Raw genomic sequence first — 23,481 nt, forward strand, 5'->3', positions numbered from 1 at the left:
CAAGAATGCCTTCGTTCCCCTGTTGATTAACAACATGGTTTTATTGAAGCAGATGAAATGAATCTTCAGTAATCCGTGAAGTATCAGGGTAAGAAATCAGTAGAAATAAAGGAAAAACGTTTCTTGATTTTTTTTCTGTTGTCATTGTTTGTTTAGTTAGTTTCATTTTGAATTAGTAATTATAATACAGAGTAATTTCTTTTCTCATTAATATCCCATCTTCAGTAAATCCTAATTAAAATGTAACAATTGGTATCTTACTGTTACATTAAATATAGCAAGTATAACAGATTTTTGCTAACAACTTTGTTATTGTGCCTTGAACATACCCTCTTAGGAAGTACACTTTTACCCATGTCCCATCCTTCATGGGACCATACTCATTATTCATTGTTGTTTCTAATGTAGGCATGAAAGCAACTCTTTTTTTCTGCTCAAAACGAAGTGAATGGATCCCTGGCTGTTTATGATGGTGTGAACATGGAGTCAACATGGAATGAAGTAACAGAGCAGAAAAATGCTTGCACAGCTAATGCAGAATGCAGCTTCTGTAGCCTTAGCAGGAGCGCCAAAGTCCAGACTTAAAAAGTTTGGGCCATGGTTGTGACAGTTATTTTGCAGCCTTAAATTCAGGATTTGATCCCAAAATCTAGACCTGAGCTAAGGTAATATAATAACACAGAAATAAGAGGAGTAAATATGACCTGCAGTAGTGAAGATGCAAGGGTATAATTTGAATGTGACTTACTGCGCCTAATTTTCAGGAACTGATGAGAGTTAAGCTTAGATGAGACAAATATTTTGGTGCCAAAATACCCTTAAGTGCTGTGACAGACATTTAGATACTAAATTCCTTTAAAAATCTGAAGTTTTTTTCATAACCATAGTTATTTGGAGATGCTTCATTGTATTATGTAAAGGCATGACTTTTATTTGTGTTTTCTTTCCCTTATTAGAATGTAATGAACTCAATTCAGCAAACAAGTTCTCTAAGCCTAACAGTGCTCAAGATATACTCCTCTTTGTGTTTGCTAGAATTTAACAACCAGAAAGTCTGAACAGAGTGAATAATTTAGGATTAATATGCTTAAAAGGACACTAAGTTCTTAATTTTGAGGTTACTCTGAAATACATTTGCTTCTTTGTTGAAGTAGTTAAGAATGTAGATTGTATATTGAAGGGATTTTATAAGCAGAGAAACCAGTGAGAACCTACTCTAATTGGTCTGTGGTAGTATATTTCCAAGAAACTAGATTAGATATAATTGTCTTGGGAGGTTAAGCAACCCTCTTATCCCCATTAGTGTACTTACATAATATATGTTTTAATACCGTCTGACAGTAAGGCTACTGATAAACCATAGGAGATATGCAGATTCTCAGTGTTGCCTTTTCTTTCTCAAAGGCACAGAACAGATACGACGATTCCTGGAAATATGGTTTTCTTTCTTATCCTCTTTTTGTCATGACTTATTATGGGCACTTGTAATTTTCCCACTAGCTCGGCCTCAGGTGTTTAGTTGTTCTAAAGGAAGGAAAAAGGTGATGTGAACAGCTGAGAGCTTTTTCCATCCCTTGGAAGAGGGTTGTGCAGCTAATGATATCTGGTTAATTTGATGGTAGAAATAAACAGTAGGAGGAGAAAAATCCTGACTTTACAAGTTTTGGGTCTTTTTCTGTAGTGAAGAAAAGTGAGCTTCTCTGCAAAATCTTTTACACCTGGGAGAGGTATTGAATGTGTAAAATTCCATGCTAATTGTAAAATTTCTGTATGATGTTACTATGTAAACATTATTAGTTAAAGAGCAGATTCAGGTTTTAAGATTCAAAAATCCCTCATTAAATCCTATGAATACAGTACCTTTACTAGGTGTATTTTAAAAAGGAAGTAATTTTCTCCATGTACTTGGCATGCCCCCAACAGTGCAACACTGTCAAAAATATGTGAACTTCTTGAAATGTCTTTCAGTGGCTCAGTAGAATTTGTTTCATCACTGTCGGTTTTAGTCATTTGACAAACATGAGGACTTGCAAGTGCTGTCTCCTTTTGTTTCAACTTTCTTGCTAGGATTTAACCTATTCAGAAGCTTCTGTTTCTGTTGGGTTTTTTTGGGGTTTTTTTACTTCTTTTTTGCTTGGGTTTTGTTTTTTTTTCATCTCTGAGTCATTAATAAAATTTCTTGTATAAAGTTAGAGTATAAGAACCACTATCCAACACTGAAATTAAAAAAAATGGCATTCAGGTTTAGAAATGTTTTGTTTCTTGTATACATTTTAGATTACATATTTTCCTGATATTATACTTCATGCTTTCTGATATGACCAGTGGCTGTGATAAAGAGGCTATTAGGGTGAATTGTGTTGGTCTGATGTGGGAGGACAAATAAAATCTATTTTGGTTTAAAAAGCAGCAACAGCAAAGACCACAACAGAAAAAACCCAACCCAAACCAAAATCAAACATCCAGATTTGCTACGTTTTGTTGTTAGCACATTTCACTAATTCCACACCACCCTTAGAGTGCCTGTTTGAAAAGCAGTTCTTGTACACACAGTCTTCTATGATGGGTTCTTCCAGTATGTATTCACCCATCTTAAAGATGGTTTCCTCCCCCACTGAGCTCTGTGTGAGCTGAAGTTATTTCGAGCAGTCTGGATTGGCAGAGGGTAAATCATTAATATTAATGCCTTTACAACTTCTGCATTTACAACTTCATGAATCCTTCTGGGGAGAAGTGCTGAAATCCAAGTTCTTGATTTTACCATGATAATCTTGAGCTTTGCATCCGTAATGGATTGCATATGCTTATTTAAGAAGCAGGCAAGTTCTTGCAGGGTTGGACTGAACTTTTAAAACAATCTTGCCTTCTGAACTTCTCTGATAGGTCATAGTATACACATATACTATTGATGGCAATAGCTGTTGGTAGTACTAGAAAATATAGGAGAATTGTATCATGTTGCTAACTTTGCTGAGAAGGGCTGTCCTCTTTAGATATACAGAATTGTAAAAGAGTTAGATTACGTGAGTCAATAAAAATAATCCTCAGATGGAATTGCATATTTTTTCAGTTTGTCTAATTTCAGTATAAGGCCTGCGGGTCCTTTTGTTTGACAAAACCCTGGATTTTGTATTTAATTCCAAGTTGTGTCTTTGAAAAAAAGCCTTTTTTTTTTTTTTTCCAGAACAGCTGTCCAGATGTTAGTGTCCCAGATGTTTTCTGTATTAGGAGCTACTGCATTTTTTGCTTCAGAATACAATACTCTGTGTGTGTGTGTTTGAAGCTCTCAGAGCGTTTTTGTAGGCCCCCTTCAGATACTACAAGGCCACAGTTAGATCACCCTGAAGCCTTCTCTTTTCCAGGCTGAACAATTCCAGTTCTCACAAGATTTCTGGTGGACTACGTTTTTAGAAGAGGAGGAAGATATGTGAAAAGCTAATATGATCCAAAAACTTTTTGAATAACAAACTTGTGTTTTTGAAGAATTTATTTGTAGCCATAGGTTTTGCTTTTTGTTTGAATGAATAAGCTGCATAGCAGTCATGGTGATGATAATGTTATCTTTATTTTTTTGTTGTCTTTAATTCCCCACCGTTGATATTCATCAGTGTGTGAAAGCAACCTAGAATTATCCTATCTTAAATATAGAACGTACAAAACAACCTTGGGAATTAAGTGGAAATATTACTCTAAATAGTTAAAGCAGTTTAATGTACTTTCTGTGTCTTTCAGCCAATTGCTTACCTTTTACTACAAGGTCAATATTGATAGCAGCAGTTTTAGAAATGCACAAGTCCAACTGTAGAGCTTACCTACATATGTAGGGATGACTGCATTGATATATTTTCCAGTCTGTACTTGCCTTCGCCCTTACCTGTGATGCAATCATCTATCACACAGCAATTTATTGTTGATTCACAAATCTCTCATTTCAGCCCCAAATTTTGTGTTTAATTGGACTATAAGCTTACGTGCTGAGTTTTGCACTTAAACCCAAGTTACTTAATTTTTATTCATGTCTAATTACTTTTAATTGCACAGTAAAAACAGAAGATGGTGCAAAAAAATAGACTGGATTCTGATCTTAGTGTGCAATTAATATTTTTGTTATTAAATTCCAAACACTTTTATCTGCGGGGAAAACAGTGGAATTGCAAAGGTATGAAGAGAGAGCATTCTGCAATGTGCTGGGATTTTTTGGATAAACATGAAAAGACAGAAACTTCTTTTCAAAGCCTAAGCTGATTTATCAACATCTGCATTTGGAAAATTTATGTAGTATTTAACATTTCATAGCAAACACTGAAGAAGAAATGCTGAACCTGCAGCACCATTTTTATTGCCACTAATCAGAAACAAATTGCAGTATATACTTGGTACTACTTAGTTTACTTTGTGATACTTAACTGAGCAACTTTTTCATTTGAATGCTTTCCTAGTGAAGTATCTCAAGGGGGAGAATTATGAGTTTTTTAAAAAGTCACTTTCACTGTGGGATTGGCTTGCTGCTGTCAGTGTGCCAAATTTGAAACCAGATTGCAAGTTGTGGAGTGAGTTACAGATCCTATTTTCAGCTATCTTCATCTATTGCTGAGAAAGTATGAAATAAATGCTGTATGGAGAGTGACAGAAAAACACCATGGAAGGCATCCACTAAATTGAACACTAAGTGAAAAAGCACACACCTCTACATTTTTAGACTAGTTAAGTTTTGTAGCCCTTCCTCAGTTTCATATTTCTTCATTCCTTACAAAATGTTGGGTAACATATTCGCACAGAATATGCTATAAATTTTATCCATCTGTAAATCACTGAAGCACTACAGTGCATTTAGAATTTTAGTATGTATAAAAATTTAAACCCTGGTTATGTTATTTTTTTTCAAACTGTCATCTGTCACTGTGCGCGAACAGAAATGTTACATCTTTTTTCCCCTTGTCATTGTGCTGTGCCCACGTGGAGGACTGGGTTTCTTCCTTCCTGAGGTATGTGGGGACATAGTCATGAGTGTAAGGAAGAACACAGACAGCCTAGGCAACAAGGGGGAAATAGATCTGACCATATATACTGTTCCTGATCATTCCTCATTCCCAGCTGGGCCTCTTGGCAAAGTATTTATTTTCCAGACCAGTTCTCAACTTATTCTTTATTTCAAATCTAAGTTTGTCCTCAGCAAAGATGTGCTTTCCTCCTGAATCTCATCCTTCCTCCATTGGCTTTGAATTTATTCAAAAAATATGCCACAATATACTGTGTTTCATTACTTTAAGGTTTTAAAACTTGAGTTAAAGGATTTCAAGAGAATGATGGGCAGAAATTGAGTATTAGATCAAAAGCTCCATATTTCAAATAACCAACACTGCCTTAAAGAGCGAGACATTTACAATTAGGTACTTTCTAAATTGCAGCTTTAGCTAATAGTAATTAGTAGTTTCGCTAATAGCTAATAAGATACTGTCTGAAGTATCACACAAGAGGTGTTATATTTTAGATTAGCCGGACAGAGTGTTGATTTCTAATCTTTCATTTTTCAGAGACGTTGTACCAGCAATAGTGTGACCAGCAGGACCAGGGCAGTGATCATATTCAGCACTGGTGAGGGCACACCTCAAATACTGTGTTCAATTTTTTAGGGTCCCTCACTACAGGAAAGATATTGTAGTGCTGGAGCGTGTCCAGAGAAGGACAATGGAGCTGGCGACAGGTCTGGAGCACACAGGAGAAATGGCTGAGGGTACTTGGAGTTGTTTAGTCTGGAGAAAAGGAAACTCAGGAGGGACGTTATTAATCTCTACAACTACCTGGAAAGAAGTTGTAACGAGGTGAGGGTCAATCTCTTGTCCCAAGTAACAAGTGACAGGACCAGTTGCTCCAGGAGTGGTTTAGATTGGCTATTAGGAAAAACTTCTTCACTGAAAGGTTAATCAAGCACTGCAGTGAACACACTGCCCAGAGAAGCGGTTGAGTCACCATCCCTGGAGGTACTTAAATGATGTGTGTATGTGATGCTTGGGGATGTGGTTTAGTGATAGACTTGACTGTTGGTTTACTGGTTGGACTTCATGACCTTAGAGGTTTTTCTGTGACTGTCAGACAATGTTGCAACACAGAAGACTGATGCTTCTGCTGATAATTAAATGTTATGTCAGTGCTATGCCTTCTAGTGTATGTTTGCTTCCAGTTCTTTTATCAAGAGAGGTTTACCATACAACAGTCAAACTGGACTTGCTGAATCTTGTGGTTATAGCAGATAGAATATGGAATTCTTGGCTCAAAAGTGTGATACAAGTTCCTTGAATTCTTTAAAATTAATTGCACGAATGCAATTTTTTATTTTGTTAAAGTCCTTTGTTCTTCAAATGTTGTTGAAATGAGGCAATGAGCTCACGATTGACATTATGGGAGAGAGACCAATTAACTTTTTAAAATCAGCATTTCTATTTTTGATGTCTGAGGTAAGGAAGGCATGTCATATGTGAGGCTATCAAGTTGACCTTATTCATGTCTAAAACACTAACAGAAATGCCAATTCACAAAAAATTATAAATGTAATTTTTTCATTTAGCATTTGAAAATATTTTTTTCGTAACATGAGCTGAAATCAAGTGTAATGACAGGAGGAGTTACATTTATATGGGCATATTAATCTGTTTATAGAGAAATTATGCTCTCAGGAGATTATAATATATGATGTTATTTGATCACTACCAAAAGAAATTAAACTATGGACGTATTGTTTTGGAAACTTGTGGGTTTTGGGTCTGTTTATGGTTTGTTTTGTTTCAGTACAGAACACTGGAATTTCTTAAAAATTCTGCTATATTGGGTGCCTTTAAAAGTTATTGAAGCTAGAGACTATTCAGATTTGTTACTGGCTTTGTTTTTCCTGCTAAGCTGAGAAATATCTCTACAAACTTTATTGTGGTTTTTCTCCTTTCTTTTTTTTAAATTTCTGAAGCAGATGTTTTTCCTCTATGTGAGACATAAATTGTAGGATGTTGTAGAGGTGATGAAGTTTACACTTTTCATAGCCTTCAAAAGTTGTTGTAAAATCACCAGCTGCGTTCCCACGGGTTTATCACTCAAATGCTCTACTCTTGTGATCCTTGAAATTCAGTGAATGACAGATTTCACTGAGTCAATTCTTGAAACAAATAGTATAGTTTTACTTAATTAGGTGAAACATAATCTTGAAATATGAGATTTCTATTTTTTTCCAAGTCTTAGAAATCCTTCTTAAATGATTAAGCCCATATGTTCCTCATGCTGTGCAAAACTGTTCAGAGGGAACAAAGCCAGTTAAAAATTCAAGGATCTAGTGGAACTAAAAAGCTGAAGAAGGTGCATAATGTTGAGTGTTTGCACCAAGATTTCCATCTAGAATTAGGGATTAATGGGTTTTCAAAGCCACAAAACTTTAAATTTCTGTTGGTGAATGGAGGATTCCTGACAACCGAGATCACATTTCTTAGTGACATGTACACTGTCAAGGACAAAGCTGTTGGGCACATAAAACTGCAAGTCTACTGGCCCCTTTTAGGCTCTGTAAATTATATATAGGACTGCTTTACCCTCTGATTATGGTAGGATTGGAAAGATAGGAATGTTATTATGAGGCAGTTTTTATTCTCTCTACTTGTACTACAAAATACCTTGTGTTGCAGAGATGAAAAAAAAGGTGCATATCTATGAAAGACCTCACAAAGTTTATGGATGTCACAAGTTTAAAACGAATGCTTAACATTAGTGAAAAAGTCATAAAAGAATAAATGTCAATATATTTTTTTCCAGTAAAAGAACCAAAGAGGGAGAATGCTTGGGGGAGGAAATTTTCCTTCCTAATTCTCACTCCATCCAGTCCCGGTAAAGGTTGCTCATTGCATAAATCCTGGAAAAGTGATTATTAGAAGCATTTTGTCTTTAAAAGGCATAAAGTAATGGAAAGTGGTAGGCACCTATATTTCACAGGAATCAGAACAATAAGAGAAGCTTAATTCCAAGCTGTCACCTAAATGATATTTGTGAAGTTGTAAAATTAATTTATGTTAACATAGACAAGTAGCAATCAGTTTCTCACTGGAATAAAAACCCAGATAGTATGTCTCCAGGGCGTAACAGAATTTGACCTGCAGAGAACTAGTAACCTCATCTTCACTCAACCTGATTTCTATAGGAATGACTGTGCATCCTTTCACAAAATCTTCTGGTGCCTCGAGTGTCAGATATGTTTTGCTCAGGCGCAGCGTGGCCCCAGCTGTCTTCTCATGTTCATGCTGTGGCTTTGCTAACAAGCCTTCACAGGCTGTGGTTCCTGAGGAGGGCAATGCTTCTTTGCCCTTTCAGAAGTCAGCTTGTATGTGGACTTAGTTAATAACCATTTTACACCTAAAGTGCTTTAACCCATATGTCTGTGGTTATATCATACATCAGCAAATGTAGGTGTTTGGAGCCAGGCTGTCTCTGTCACTAACTCTGTGACTGCATCAGAGGCACAAGTAATTTGTAACCTGTATGGTGAGTGACATATGCATAATGCAGAGTTTTCTATGTGTTAATTAATGTTACAGTAAAACCTATGAGGAAATAAAAATTCATGATTTGAATAAGGACCTGGGAAGTACAGTAAACATGGTTTCATGTTCTGGGTTTTTTTTCTTCTCTCTAAGTGATTATTTTCCACTGCGTCTATGAAGTAATGCAAGAAAAAGCAGCGTGTGACCCTGGAACTAATGGAGTTACCGTGCACGTATAACAGGCTGTTATAATTTTGATGCTTTTCTCAACTTATTATTTGATTTGTCAGCTTTAATGACTTTCTTCAAGCAATAAGTGGGGCACAGAATAAGGGTCTACCTATCTTGCTTGTCACCTACCAAGGAGTCTTGGTTTGGTTTTGACTAATTGACACAAATCGGAAGATTGACCTGCTGCTTCATTTCCAGAATAATATATAAGATATTTACCTACAGCTTGATGAATGAAGGTGGCAAACGAATTATTCTGTACAAAGACAGACTGAATAGTGAGTCTAAACTCTTAACACAGAGTTTAAATTGATGCTATGCTGGGATTGCTGCTGATTGTTTCCTGTTAACTCTTTGTCTTGAAAGAAAATATTGAAATTTTGGAACCCGAAATTCCCACTCCTATATATTAATTACTTTACTATAAACCTGTGATAGCTTCCTGCTGACCTGACATACTGTCTGAACTGATTAGTGGCTGTCTATAGAGTGTTGTTTTAACACAGATGTATTTATACAGCATCCCCTGACATGACTGTGGTAGCTACTAAAGAAAACCCAAATTAGTAACTTCCCATACTGTTTAAAGGGTTCACCTTTTTCTTCTCTGTATATTTTTATTATTTACCAGTCTCTGAATGTGAAAAATGTACATTATAGTACTGCAGCATGGGAGCACTTCAGTGGCAAGTGAAAAAAGAATGTATAATTTTTGCACTTTTGATAACATGCCTCTTTATACTTGTACTGAGCTAACATGAAGCAAAATGTATTTTAATCCCCGGTACTGTTTCTATTCCAAAACTTCTTTGATACTCTTGTAAATTTAAGGACTGTATGGTTCTTTCTGCAAAACTGGAAATCCTTCTGTAGTAAAGCTACTGCTCTACTGAAAAGCAATTTTGAACTGGGACCTCCATTCTACACTGCCACTCGTAGGCTTTTTCCTTGTTGGGAAAAAAACTTTCTGGGATGAAATTTTGCATAGTTGATAATAGAAAGATGTATTTCTTTCTGTCTTATGATGGAACTTACATTTAAATGTAATTTTTAAAAAGAAGCAAAAATAGAAACTATGTTTTACTCAATGTTGTGATCTTAGATATCAGCTGGAGTTATATTTTTAATGCAAATATAGTTTTTATTACAGTGCAGGAAACATAAGACATAAAAAATGCATAATGTTAGTCTGTATTACCAACAACTGGTAATTCTTCACTCAAACTTGAGTTCCAAGTCAGTGAAGACTTAAATAAATACATGTGCAGGGAATCAATATGTTTTGTATCTGAGAGTAGTCTGTCTGCCCTGTCCTGACGACACCATGTCATAGTACTTTGTGTTGGCATAGGTAAATGGATTGTCATTGTAAACATAGTGGTGCATCTCCACTCTTGGTCTGGGGATGTCCTGATGCTTCAAAATGTGACAGAGCTTCAGCATGAACATGAGGTTTACAGACTGTCCTTCACTGCTTGACCTGACTGTAAAGATTTGCACAGTGGATTAATGAGTCCTTAAACAAGGAAGTTCAGCAACTAAAAAGTGCCCAGAGACCGCTTGCATGTTGGGCTAGAAGATTCCTAAGCTGCCTTGTGTTATTGTGTGCTCTCTGCACATTTCATTTTCCCATTTTTCAGATCAGATGAGCGTGTTTGACCCAACTGTTTGAGTGTCTTGTTTGCACTTTGCTATTTGTCTTTCGCTTATTCTTACCACTTCCACCCAATTATCAGGGGTCTGACCTAGATTCGCTATAGCCCAGAGATTGCCTAAGCTGAGAGAGGGGTTGTGCTCTTCATTTTGTGCTTGGAGTCTTTTAAAATAAGTACTTCAGTAGCAACAGCAAGCCAGTCTGTATGTAATTATTTTCACCAGCACATTTCTTTTCCCGTCAAGAACTTCTTGAAATGCTTCTTAGTTTTGTGGGTGGCTGACCTATGGTTAAATACAGCTTTTACTTTCAAAGTTAGTTTTTCTCTGCTTAGCTTTCTAAGTAAGTGTTAAAGTTGAATATAGGCCAACTACCTACATGTGCTTTTGCATTCATCTGTTTTCCATTATTTTGTGTTTCCTGGGGCAAGATTGTTTTCTGTGGAGCTATATATAGAGAAAGAGTCCTTAATAAAATCTTATCTGTTCAGCTAGTACTTGCAAGTGTGTTCTCAATCCACTCATGCATTTGAGGAAGAGAGTGGAATGGCTTTGGGAAACTTACTCTAGTTAGCTTGTTGAGACTTGTCGCATGGCATATATTTCAAAATTTTAGACAGGTCCCCTGATATTGTAGTGAAAATTATTTGTTTAAGTTATATTATTTTTGTAGATGTGCTTTTCTGAGTGCTTATTTAATTTTATAAGTACCTTGGTTCGACCATCTTGCCAGAATTTTATTGGTGAAATTCTTATTTATTAACTTTTTCAACAAACATTTCTTCTTAAATATATTTTTCTGAAGATAATAACCTACTGCTAGAATGGAAGGTTGCTTTCTTGTTTACTTCAAATGTAAAAATGCTTTGATTAGAGATGTATATATATGAAAATAAATGGTACAACAGAGAGCTAAAAATGTCAAAGTAGTACAAACCTTAATAGAACCTTAAAGAAATAAAAATATCTAAATTGACTGTTGTAAAACCTCTTCAGTGAGCTCATAGCAAAGCATATAAATGTCTAAATAAATTAAATTTGAACATCAAGGAACTGGGAAGCTAAAGAATAAAGGCATAGCCTATGTAGCAGCTCAAGAGACTATTTTATATTGGAGAAATGCTATATATTTTAGTGATTGAAACAAAAAGGATACATAGATTAGTGCTGAAGGCAGAAGAAGCCAGAGTTGATAAATGAAAAGGGAGAAATTTTCAGAAAACCGGAAAAATTGCAGTCTCTTTTGATGGCCTTTGGACTATGCATTGCAATTGCATTGTCATCAGTGGTATATCTTTGGAAAGCTAAGGCTTGTCTCTGTTATGCCTCACCTGTAGACGGGGCAAATAAATGAAAAATATGGGGTATTCAGGTGTTGCGGGCACACTACATGAAGATACCTCATTAAATGACACTACAGAACTTGCACTGAGCTTATCTGAAGTGTCATGTGACTGCCTAGGGAGGTCTCATACCACTGTGCAATAGCTCTCGTGAGGGCAAGGCTTATGGCTTAGCCATGGAGCTGCTCTTCAGTGCAGCAGCTAAGCAGCTTTTGGAGCAGGACCTTTGTACAGGACTGCACTAGCGAGTGTTTTATCACAGCTCTGCCAGACCACGTGTCTCAGCTGCCACGGGCACCTTTGTGCTGTGCTCTGCAACTTGCTCTTGTCTCAGTTTCAGCACTGGTATTCCGTATAGCCTAGAAGAAAGAATTATGGGTGATAGCAAAGTCAGAGGAGGCAGAGATCAAACCTGGATGGCACAGGATGGGACTCAGCTGCCTGAGGTGCTGCATCACAGCCACGGCAGAGTTATATATCTTTCTGTGTTCACTCAGTCACCAAAGGGAGCCAGGGAGCAATGCCGTGCCATCAAGCATTGTGGTTTTTTTCTGCTGTACACTCAAGATCTCAGTTTGATAACATTATATTTTGTCAGTATCCTTGATAATGTCATCTTCCTTTGAGGTTCTTTGGAAATACTTGCAAGAGGTGGATACCTATATTGTGCTTTAATTAGCAAACAGAACAAATACTACATCTTTGATTTTTTAAAAATGGTTTGTGAAAAGTGGCATATTAGAACTGTGACAGGCGTATGATCTGTGTGAATCTTAGCTCACTGAGAGCTGTGCGAGCTGTGGTTATAACTGCATGTACTGCATTCATCTGTTTTCATCTCATAAAGAAGCAAACCGCAATTTTCTCTATGGAGAATAATTAGTAAACCATTATGGTCTGGTATTGAAATAAATTTTAAGGCTTAATTTGAAACTATTTGAAGACACTCTTAAGAATCCCACTAATCTCAGTTTAGAGTGCTGTACTGATATTCACCCAATCTACTTGCACCTCTCCAGATTTATTATCTATTCAGCAAAACTTTTCTTTTTATTTCACTAACTACAAACATAAAAACTAGGAGTACGTAATCCTTCAGCTTTTATTTTCCCTGCTCAATTTCTCCAAGCATTTCCTAATTTATTTTTGACAGCAACCAGAGCAACAAAAATAATTGCTTACAATAATTATGCCACCATTATATTGCCTAATGAGAACCTCATTTAAATGAAGCGTTATTTTAGCTATTTGAGTCATAGTTTTGTACCTATTCATTCACTTCTAAGGCCTACTTTTGCATTTGTTTTCTGTACATTGTGGTCAAAATTTATCAAAGTAATACTATTCAAATGTTTATTCACATAATGATTAGATTTTAGGTTAACATAGTCTTTACTTATGTAAGAGACTAGCTATTTAAGCTGTTACCAGTAACTGCAGCATTAGGCCAGTAGGCCAGTAATTATATATAACTTAAATCCGTTTATCCTGAAAAACCCTGAATAGGCCATCTGTCATGGTTTTCTGCTAGCAGAGGTCAGATCTTAAGTCATGATCTTCACAATTTATACCAGAAGGAGCAGGCTATGAAAAAGAGTTAATTGCAACAGTATATTTTAATTAGTTTAGTGGTAAACAACTATTAAATGGACTTATTTAATCTTTGTTGAAAAGGAAACAAAATTTTCTGCCTTCAGTAGGTCTGTCACAAATTTTCATTAATCATCATTTGGATTTTTTATCAACTTATTAGATGGTATACCCTGTTAATCCTTGATGACAACATAAGTTTTCTTCAAACTATTTAGCAGAATTTTTTTTATCATAATACATACAACTTAACTTTAATAAATGTTCTAACAAGTATCTTCCAACAAAATGTAAAATTTCACCTTCTGACTAATTTCAAGTCTGTAGTTGTTAACAAGAAAATAGCTGCACCTTTGTTTCCAGAGGTGACTCTGAATTTTATGTCAACTAGCATTCAAGTCAACTATTTAATGATATTCATCAGTCACAGGATACCTACAGGTTTGTGTTGCTGGATATGGCTGTAATTCTCACTAATCATAGAATGGTTTGGGTTGGAAGGGACCTTAAAGATCATCTAGTTCCAAACCCGATGCCATGTGCAGGAACACCTTCCACTAGACTGGATTGGTCAGCACTCCATCCAGCCTAACACTGAACGCCTCCAGGAATGGGCATCCACAGTTTCTCTGGGCAACCTATTCCAGTGCCTCACCACTGTCGCAGTAAAGAGTTTCTTCCTAATAGCTGATTTAAACCTATTCTCCTTCAGTTTGAAGCCACTTTCCCTTGTCCCCCCATGTCCTCATAAAAAGTCCCTCTTCATCTTTCTTGTAGGCTCTCTTCAGGTACTGAAAGGCCACAATTAGGTCACCCTAATCAGGAGTGCATTTCTTGCAAACACTGTTTATTAAAAATAAGCATAAGCTACGTGCAACCAGAAACCAATTAAACCAATTATGTTTTATAAAATTATCTAATGAAATACGAGGGCAAATGACTGATGGTAATGACAGGTATTGTTACTCACTGTAGAAGAGATTCTGAAAGCTATCTGAAATGAGGTAAGAAAAATTTAAGAGACTGGCAAAGATAAAGTAGCAGTGTCATGCAATGAAGTTATCACAGATTGTGTTACGAAGAGCAGTAATATCTAAATAACAGAATAAGCCTTTCTTTGCATCAGTGATGGCCAGTGTCTGGTGTGGGTTCTGTATGACTGACCTATCATAGGAGCAGTATCCGAACTGCTCACTAGCATGAGCTTTCTATGTTTAGGGTTGTCACTGGAATGTGGTTTGTGACTGCCCAGATCCTTGTATTTGACAGAAGAACTTCTGTTAAAAATGCTTCTCTGAAAAAGGGGAGATACTTCTGTTGGACCAGACATGCTCTTAGCACACTTTGGTGTGTGTACTTCTGGTATTTTAATGAAATCTGATTTTCTCTTTCTTCTTAAAAACTAATTTAAATTCAGTATTAACTATCCACCCTTTGATACAGGTATGTTTAATGGTTGAATTATGTCTTTCAGACATCTAACTTTTATAGGGTATAAAAAAAATAACTCTTTCTGTCTTTGTCTTCCTATTTTATTTAAATAGTGAGCTCTGCCTGATTCAAAGTGAATTTTATCTTACACCATAAACATAACCTTCTTCTTCTGCAAATAAACCACGTAGGAATGAGGAAATAGGCTTTTTTGTGAAATAGGCTTTTAATTTTACATAAGCAGAACAAAGTCCATTAAAGAGTTACTGTAGCTTCTTAAGTACATTTGTATAACTGCATGCATAACTTCATGAGTTAGTTAATGCTTTAGCTTATTGTGGATTTTTTGCATGTTAAAATTTTCTGCTATTTCTATATCTTCCTTGAAGGGTTTTCATCTGCCAAGGGCTGAGTATGGTTTATCAGGTGCATTTACCAGTCATGTCTTATTGTTGATTGAAGCTTTGATTTAAGCTGCTTGGCAATCATGTGTGGTTAAATATATGCAAACTCACAAAGCAAAAACATGTACTTTGTTCTTGTTCTCAACTCTGTGTTTGTTTCAAGGCTTTTCTCCTTTCTACTTAGGAGTCTGATGCATCTGGAATTTACATGGAGAGGTCCTGAGGGAAGGTTTAGGCACCCTTTCATCACTCACCTGTATCAGGAGCATGCCAGGAGCACATACTTTTGCCTTGCTTTTTGAAAGTCTGAGGACAATTCAATGGAGGTTTTTAACCTTGAATAAGAAAAGCATTTCTGAGAAGAGTAGCTGTGAAATTAACAGCAAGAAGCTTTTAGAAAACAATCATATTTGAGGATGGTATGGATGTTGCTTATAAAAATAGTTAAAAAAGAGAAAATAGAATTAAACTCTGCATAGGCAAATACAGATTTGTGAGTATCTACATGTATAAAGATTTTTTTTAAACGTTAAATCAGTAGCCATAAATATACAATTTTCAACATTTTCTTCTGGAAGTCTTTATACATGCAAAATGGTAGAATTAAAATGCTAAAAATTTACCATGGGTAAAAAAACCCTATTGTGGTTTTTCTAAAGAGCTTTGAGTGATTTAAAATTTTCTGCTTTACAGTAGAGATACTCTTCCTTGTGGGAAAAGAAAATAAAGTGTGACTATGAGGACAAACATACTCAATTTTTTTAAATCTTTAATAACCCAAAAGACTATTTTCTTTGAAATCTTTTAAAGATTCTTGTTGTGTTTTGGGTATACTAGCTGTGAAGTGGTTAGACAAAGCAATGTTAGCTGAAATCATTTTTGTACCAGTCATTTTAAATTGATTTATTTTCAATTATTGAATTCTTTTAAGTAATGAGTGAAATTTAGATTCTTAGTTGTGACAAAAAAGAATCAAAGTCTTGAAGGGCTGAGGACAACTTAAAATACATATTAGCAGTGTTACAGAAAAGAACAAAACAACAAAGGCTGTCTTTAGTTGGAAATAAGGATATGGTATAGCACATTAGAGCCACATTAAAGTTTCTGAAAATTGATTAGATAATATAGGTAATAATTTAAGAAGATGCCATACTTAACAGTTTACAGGCTTAAATATACAATTGAAGCAAGTTCTAGAAAACTTGATTATAATAAAATATCTAATGCTCTAGAGAGGGCTGCTGATACTGTGATGATGTTTTTAAGGAGCTCCATGGCTAAGTTAAATGACAACGCTATTTTGTCTTTGCAGCTACAGAAAGGCATTTAGTTGTGCATAATTTGGTTTACTCTTCGAGTAGTACCCTAGTACTTCTGAAAACCATCACTAATAAACAGGACAACATGTTTGAATTCAGAGTCTTAGATACACTTAATGCAGAGGTGTTTGATTGTGTATATCCAGTAGCTATACAAGAAAACTGGTACCATTATAACCTTGGTTGGTATCAGTGACTCATGTCAACTGAGTAATTTGTGGGCATGTGTTTTCTGTTTTCTGTTGGTCTCTGCGTTGTTTATAATGAGGCTAGAACTTTAGGGATTTTATTTGGTATCAGGTAATTTAGCTGATTGCTACAGGTATGGGTTAGGAAGATAAGGTTTTAGTAGCTTGATGGCCTTTCAAGCTATTTTAATTCAATACTGGACTCAAGAACTTATTCCTCTATTTAGAGGGGCAGATGGTACTCAACACTTCTGATGAAAAAAAATAATTTTACAGTTATCAGATTTGTATGTGGAAAACAATTTTTCCTCCCGACTTGAACCACCACTGAATCACCACAGTACTGAATTATACAGGACTTTTACAACTGTTGTCACAATCTTTTTTTTTAATATTGATGGCTGGTTGAGAAAAGCCGATGGCTCACCTGTGACACAAAAAGAGCAGGAGCTATTAGAGATTTCTACTGCATTCAGCCCATCATTCTTTACTAACCCCCTTTTTATTTAGCATTAACATTGTGCAAGATGAACTTGAATCCAAAACTGTGTGTGTCCCTTTGCTTGGCTAAATGATAAGTAAAAGTTTTCTCCTCTGAGAAAATATGAATAAAATAATTATTTTATTTTTTAACAAATCTATAAGGAATGAATTAAGATTGTTTTCAGGCAGTTTATTTGTGATGGTGGTTCTTCAGGTGTATGAGCAAGTGCAAAGTCCTCCTTTCAGTTACGATCTGTGCAGTGGTAGTCATCATTTTGATTGCTCAGGCCAAAAAAAGAATTGCTAATGTTCCAAAGGGTTCTGCACACCAAGAGGAACAGGATAGGACTGTAACTATAATTGGATGATTCCTTGTCTTCACAGCTACAGGCAGTGTAGAAAGGATTGACTGATCACTTACTGAGGGGTGGTGGTTGTATCACTTTTTGGAATGGTCTTCTTGCAAATCTTTGGTGGGCTCTTGCTTGAGGTAGATTGCACCCACTGGTCTTGGGCACCCACTCCACATTTGTGGCTCAAGCAGACTGTGGAGCTCTAAACAAACATGTTTTTTAAAGGCTTTGAGAGTCCAGACTTCTTGCCAGCTGACATTACAGAGGATCTGCTGAAGATTGCTAAAATTATGTATACCTGTCTCAACTGTGTAGAAACTCATAACTTAATGACTTCAAGTAGTTAGCTTTGTCGTATTGAACCACAGCTGTTGCCTGGGGTTTATGGTTCTTCATCAGTTCTAAGTAGTATCCAGCTGTGCAGTCATTTTGTAGAATATTCCCTTGACTAAATTATTATTTCACTTCATCTGTGATCAAACTCAAACTATGTAGTTTGCTTTACATGTTGTATGCTTTTATGTTATGCGAAGAGTTGTATTCTCAGGTTGAATTGGCTAATCCCAGGAGTGAGTTCTCCATGGAGTATGCAATCATGGAGTATGCATTACTTCTCTACACTAAATATTTTTCTGAAAGAATTCACTGTGCACTTAAAAATGCAGCAATATAGGTTCATTTCTGCTAAATATTTACTTGGAAATTTGATAGACAATCAGAAACAAAGAAAGTAGCCTCATACTTAAAGCTATATTAAAATATAAGCCTATAATAATAAGATAATAATTCATCAGAACTAATAGAATATTAGAAAAGGTCTTCACTGAAGACCTGAAACTTTACCTCTTAATCAGTGATCAAGAGTGTGATGGTTCAAAAAGAAGCTTCAGCTAACTACTCATGTGAGCTGCTGCTCATCAGTAGGTGTAGCAGACTTTCAAACTCACCTTAGAGCTCTGGGAACTTGGGAAGCGTAAGTTTTATTTACATAGTGTCTTTTAAATCACTTAAGTTTACTAGGTTACTTTTACTCTCTTTGCAAAAGCATGTTTATGTGCATTCTGGGGAAGGATGTATGTGAGTGACCATTTAAGGGTTGGGGTTTGGGGATTTTTTTTAGTGGTAGAAAGCTTGTCCAAACTTGGGACAATGGTCAGGAAGTTTACAATCTGAACATTGTTCTGGAAAGAAATATTTTTTAAATAAAGATTGAAACAAAGTGAAGACTTCCTTCGAAGTTATAGGCTTTTGTTTTTTTTATCCCAGGTTCCTGTTCTTTCTTCAGGAAAGTACCAAAGCAGTAAACAGGACTCCAAGGTAGTGAGATGCACCAGTTGAATGTGTAGCCACCTTGTTCATAGTGTACATTCAGAGGAACAGTGAAGTCTGTGATCTTTTCAGAAATAAAAAGCCAAAAACTAATACATAATTCCTCTGGGCTGTAACCTTTATTTAGTATTCTTCTGGAGGAGACTTAAATTATTAAGTTTAATCCAAATATGCATTTTGTGGTTTTGTTCTGGTTTTAATTTTTTTAAGGTTTTTTTTTCTCAACCCAACGTTATTAGAAGTCAGACTCCATTGTTTTTCAGTCTTGCTTAGTTGGTAAAAAGTATTTGAGCACATGATACAGAAATTATCTATGATTTGCCATAGAAGCTCAAAAAACCCTAAAAATTCTGATTGGTTGTCCCATATTAATTGCTTATCTTTCCAAGTTGCAGAGGAGGACATATGAATGCATATGATTCTCCTGATACTTTTTCTCCAGTTTCACCTGTATGTACTTCATGATATGTTGGATATACAATGAGAAACAGTTAAACATGGATTTATTTTTTGTATCTGGGTACAGGTTACTTAAATGCACAAACTGGTACTTTCTTTACTCTCATAAACATCGAGTTTGGTATGTAACGGTCTAGTTGCGTTTATAGAACTAAGGAAAATAAACAGTCTTGTAGGGCTTGCAAGATGATGGATGCTCTAATCCAGTGGAAATTTTGACTGCTGCTAAGTTGGTGACAATGAGTTTAGTCGGTGCTTTAGTTGGATTTTTCATTGGGAAGCTTTTCCTGCATTGTGTTTGTGCTCTGGAGGACTGAGTTCTTTTAAGTTGACACTGAAATATTTTATAATGGAAAAATGGCTTTGACTCTGCAGTCAACAGACTGTGTGGCAGTCTTCATGTTACTATTGCTTTCCTAGCATGATTTTTTATCTCACGTTAAGATTTCAAGAGACTGAAAAATTATGAGTTCATCTGTAGACTCGCTCACCTAACCACCTCCAGTACAATGAAGCTAAAGCTAATTTCCAGTTATTCCTAACAGTTCCATGAGGTTCTGTGGGGAATACAGCTTGGTGCATTTCCTACTTCAAAAATTATATATTAATGGTCAAGTGTGGAAATGGTAGATCTGTTGTTATTCAAGAGGGGGCTGTAGTTTGTCAGACTCAAGCATATTTTGTGTACTGCATGGAGATGTATTGCAGAAAAAATAAACCTACTTTACACGTGCATAATATTCAGTGACATTACATAGATGCTTCTGTGCCATGTAAGGTCTTTAGCATTATTGTATGTATGTTCCAATTTTATTCAGCCTAGTATTCCCTGTTTGGAATACTAGGCACTCAATCTGGTAGGTTAATCTTTTTGTTTATTATGTCTTATGATGGTACAGAGTAACAAGTTTTAAATTAAACACTTTATAAACAACCAGATTAGAAATTGCTTCAGACATGGTGGAGAATAAAATAGCCCAAAGTTATTCTTTGTAATTAATTAGCAAAGTTTTGCACTGAATACCTCCATTACCAATTTCAAGTGGGAAAAATTAGATTGTGAACTTTTTAATGTGTTTATGAAGACTTCTTACACTCTAAACCCACACTTTAGTAGTGCTGCATTTCCTGAATGCGTTAGTGTTATTTAGAAGGTGTTTTTTTTATTGTTACAAACTAAAAAATAAGTTTGCATGCAATTTACAGTTGGCACATAGCATTTATTGCTGTTGTGTGTCCATTACTTTTTGCTATTTACAATGCATCCTAATGAAACACTTCAAGATAAGCCAGGTATTCTAGTGTGTCTGGGCATAAATGCGCGTTTGTATGTTCTTACACTGTTGATTCGCGCTTAATATTTGCTACTGCTTTAGGGCTGTTTCTAGTTATTTCAGGGAATGTGGGGTTTTGTGTCCAAATGCTATATGTTTTTCAGGATGGTGCTAGTCTCACAGTTATTTTGTAATAAAATCCCTCTAAAATAACACTTTTTAAATTAAAGTGACAACTTGATTTAACAGGGAAAGAAGGCACTGCATTTGCTGACACTGAAATGGTATTAATGCATGTAAAGTGTGCTGCAAGTGCATAGCTCTTTTCTAACCTGCAGGGTATCACTCTTCAGATGTTATTTTAAAAATATGTTTATTAACTTGTTCAGATATAACTTAAAAAGTTGTTGTTAAAGGCATGCATCCAGAGACATGCACACAATGATTTCAAAGTGTCAATGTTTCAGGGAATCTAAATTATTTTCAGAATTTCAGAAATTGAGAAGGGATAAGTGGAAGGAGAAAATGTTGGGCTGGTGCCAAGCGATAGCTCGTAACCCTCACAGACTTCCAAACAGCACAAGAACACCCGAGGTCTCAGGTGATGCTTCACATAACTCTTCTTTGGTGAGTGAAAAGTTGCATTTCATGATGGTGGCATGCTCAGATGAACTTCAGAGGTGTTACATTTAATTTATTTTAAAAATTGTACTGTTTGCCATTGCTTGCATTGCCTCAGTGTGTGAAACCCTTTGATATTTACTCTTTCCATTTGCTTTTTTTTCACCTTTTTTGTTATGCATGGTCCATTCTGACTTGCATGCTGTCTATAAATCAATATTGGTGTTTTGTGAATGGTAAAGTCTTTAAGCAGGAGATGACCTAATATGGATTACTTACATTCTTTGTGATTTTAATCAGTGCTATGGCATTTGGTCCCTGATGAATACAGATGGACAATATCTAAAGGTACCTCATTTGCTCTTTGTTCCTGGCTGTAACAGGAACAAAGTATAGTATGTCTAAACTTGTGTTAGATGACTGGATTTTAAAATTATTTTCATATCTTAAACACGGTGTTGCAAGTGATGGTTGAGATAGCTTGCAGAGCTAGTAATAGTAGATGTTCAGGCAATGTAAAGTTGACAGTTTACATAGTGGAGTTAATGTGAATCATATGAAATTCAGTAAAGTTACTCATTGATAAGAATTTTAACCCTGCAGTTTTTGCTCATTGAAATAAAACCACTTGCATCAGTAGACCTCCGCAGGTGAGTAAGAACTGATACTTGTATGTAAAGGCTTCAAACTGCCGTGCATCTAAGAGAAAAAAATTGTTTACTTGTCTACTTGTTTTAATTCAACTGACTTTTTCATACTACAGCAAGACTGATTATTTGAAACGTATTCAGTTAAATATGCCTGCTCCAATTTGATTAGAAAGTGTAAAGTAGGCACTATATTTTTCTATCCTAAGAAGCATGAGTGTTCAGGAAGTACTACCCTCCAATTGTTGAAACATGGCCAGGTTGACATTTAAGCCGAAAAGTGAATAATTATTCCTAACCACTGATGAAGTGTGGTATTCCAAAGAATTATAAATAAAGAGACAGTGGTCTGCTTGAAAGTTGTTGAAGTTTTGGTGAAAAAAAGCCCATACTTAATGTGACAAAATTATTGCGTTCAATGGTGAATTATATAGAATGTAAGTTTCTGCTACAGAAGAGAACACAAAAAGGTAGCATTAAAAGTGGAAGATTTTGCAGTTTACTGTATATCCTAGATTGTTAGTATAACTCACCTTCATCTAGAATACTTTAAGAGAAGGGTTCACCTGAAAGACAACACAGTCATTGGTCACAGCTAACATGGCCTTCATGAGGGAAAAGTCCTGCTTATCCAACCTGATTCCCTTTTATGACAAGGTAACCCACCTAGCTGATCAAGGGAAACCAGTTGCTGTAATCTTTTTGGATTTCAGTAAAGCTTTTGGTACTGTCTCTCACAGGATCCTTCTGGACAAACTGTCCAGCACACAGCTGGATAAACATATCATGTGGTGGGTGAGCAATTGGCTCACAGGTCAAGCACAGAGGGTAATAGTGAATGGGGTGACATCAGACTAGTATCTTGTCACTAGTGGGCTTCCACAGGGCTCCGTCTTGGGCCCTGTCGTCTTGAACATCTTCATAAATGACACAGGACTGGAAGGGATAGTTTGCAAATGACGCAAAACTGGGAGGTGTTGACTCCCTTGAAGACAGGGAGGCCCTGCAGAGAGATCTCAACAAATTAGAGGACTGGGCAATCACCAACCATATAAAGTTCAACAAGAGGAAGTGCCAAATTCCGCACCTGGGCTGGGGCAGGCCTGGATGTACCTACAGACTGGAAAATAAGATGTTGGAAAGCAGTGCTATGGAAAGGGACCTGTGGGTCCTGGTCAATGGGAAGTTGAATATGAGTCAGCAGTGCCCTGGCAGCCAGGAGGGCCAACTGTGTCCGGGGGGCATCAGGCAAAGCATCACCAGCCGGTTGAGGGAGGTGATTGTCCCGCTCTGCTCTGTACTGGTGTGGCCTCACCTTGAATATTGTGCAGTTTTGGGCACCACAATATAAGAAAGATATTCAGCTTTTAGAAAGTGTCCAAAGGAGGGCAACAAAGATGGTGAAGGGCCTTGAGAGGAAACCGTATGAGGAGCCCTCTTACTGAGGGGAAGAAGAGGGCAGGCACTGATCTCTCCTCTGTGGTGATCAGTGACAGGACCCAAGGAAATGGCCTGAAGTTGTGTCAGTGGAGGTTCAGGTTGCATATTAGAAAAAGGTTCTTCACCCAGAGGGTGGTTGGGCACTGGCACAGGCTCCCCAGGGAAGTGGTCACAGCACCGAGCCTGACAGAGTTCAAGGAGTG

The 23,481-nt window shown here is 36.4% G+C and overlaps 1 protein-coding gene and 1 long non-coding RNA gene across 4 annotated transcripts in view; one reads left to right on the forward strand and one right to left on the reverse strand.

Moving 5' to 3' along the window:
- The window catches only part of MARCHF1 (membrane associated ring-CH-type finger 1), a 228,838-nt gene that overhangs the window by 116,665 nt on the left and 88,692 nt on the right, over positions 1-23,481 (forward strand). For all 3 annotated transcript variants that reach the window (XM_051789521.1, XM_051789523.1, XM_051789522.1), the window contains one exon: positions 21,058-21,197. In XM_051789521.1, coding sequence (XP_051645481.1) covers positions 21,096-21,197 — 102 coding nt within the window. In that variant the 5' untranslated portion in view covers positions 21,058-21,095. The remainder of the gene's footprint in view (positions 1-21,057; positions 21,198-23,481) is intronic.
- LOC127471985 (uncharacterized) overlaps positions 1-23,481 on the reverse strand; it is a 200,585-nt gene that overhangs the window by 111,364 nt on the left and 65,740 nt on the right. The gene's annotated exons all lie outside the window — the stretch shown is intronic.

The sequence above is a fragment of the Manacus candei genome, unplaced genomic scaffold (assembly GCF_025592945.1).
Source record: "Manacus candei isolate 608988 ecotype Guabito, Panama unplaced genomic scaffold, ASM2559294v1 h1tg000028l, whole genome shotgun sequence".
NCBI classification, from domain to species: domain Eukaryota; kingdom Metazoa; phylum Chordata; class Aves; order Passeriformes; family Pipridae; genus Manacus; species Manacus candei.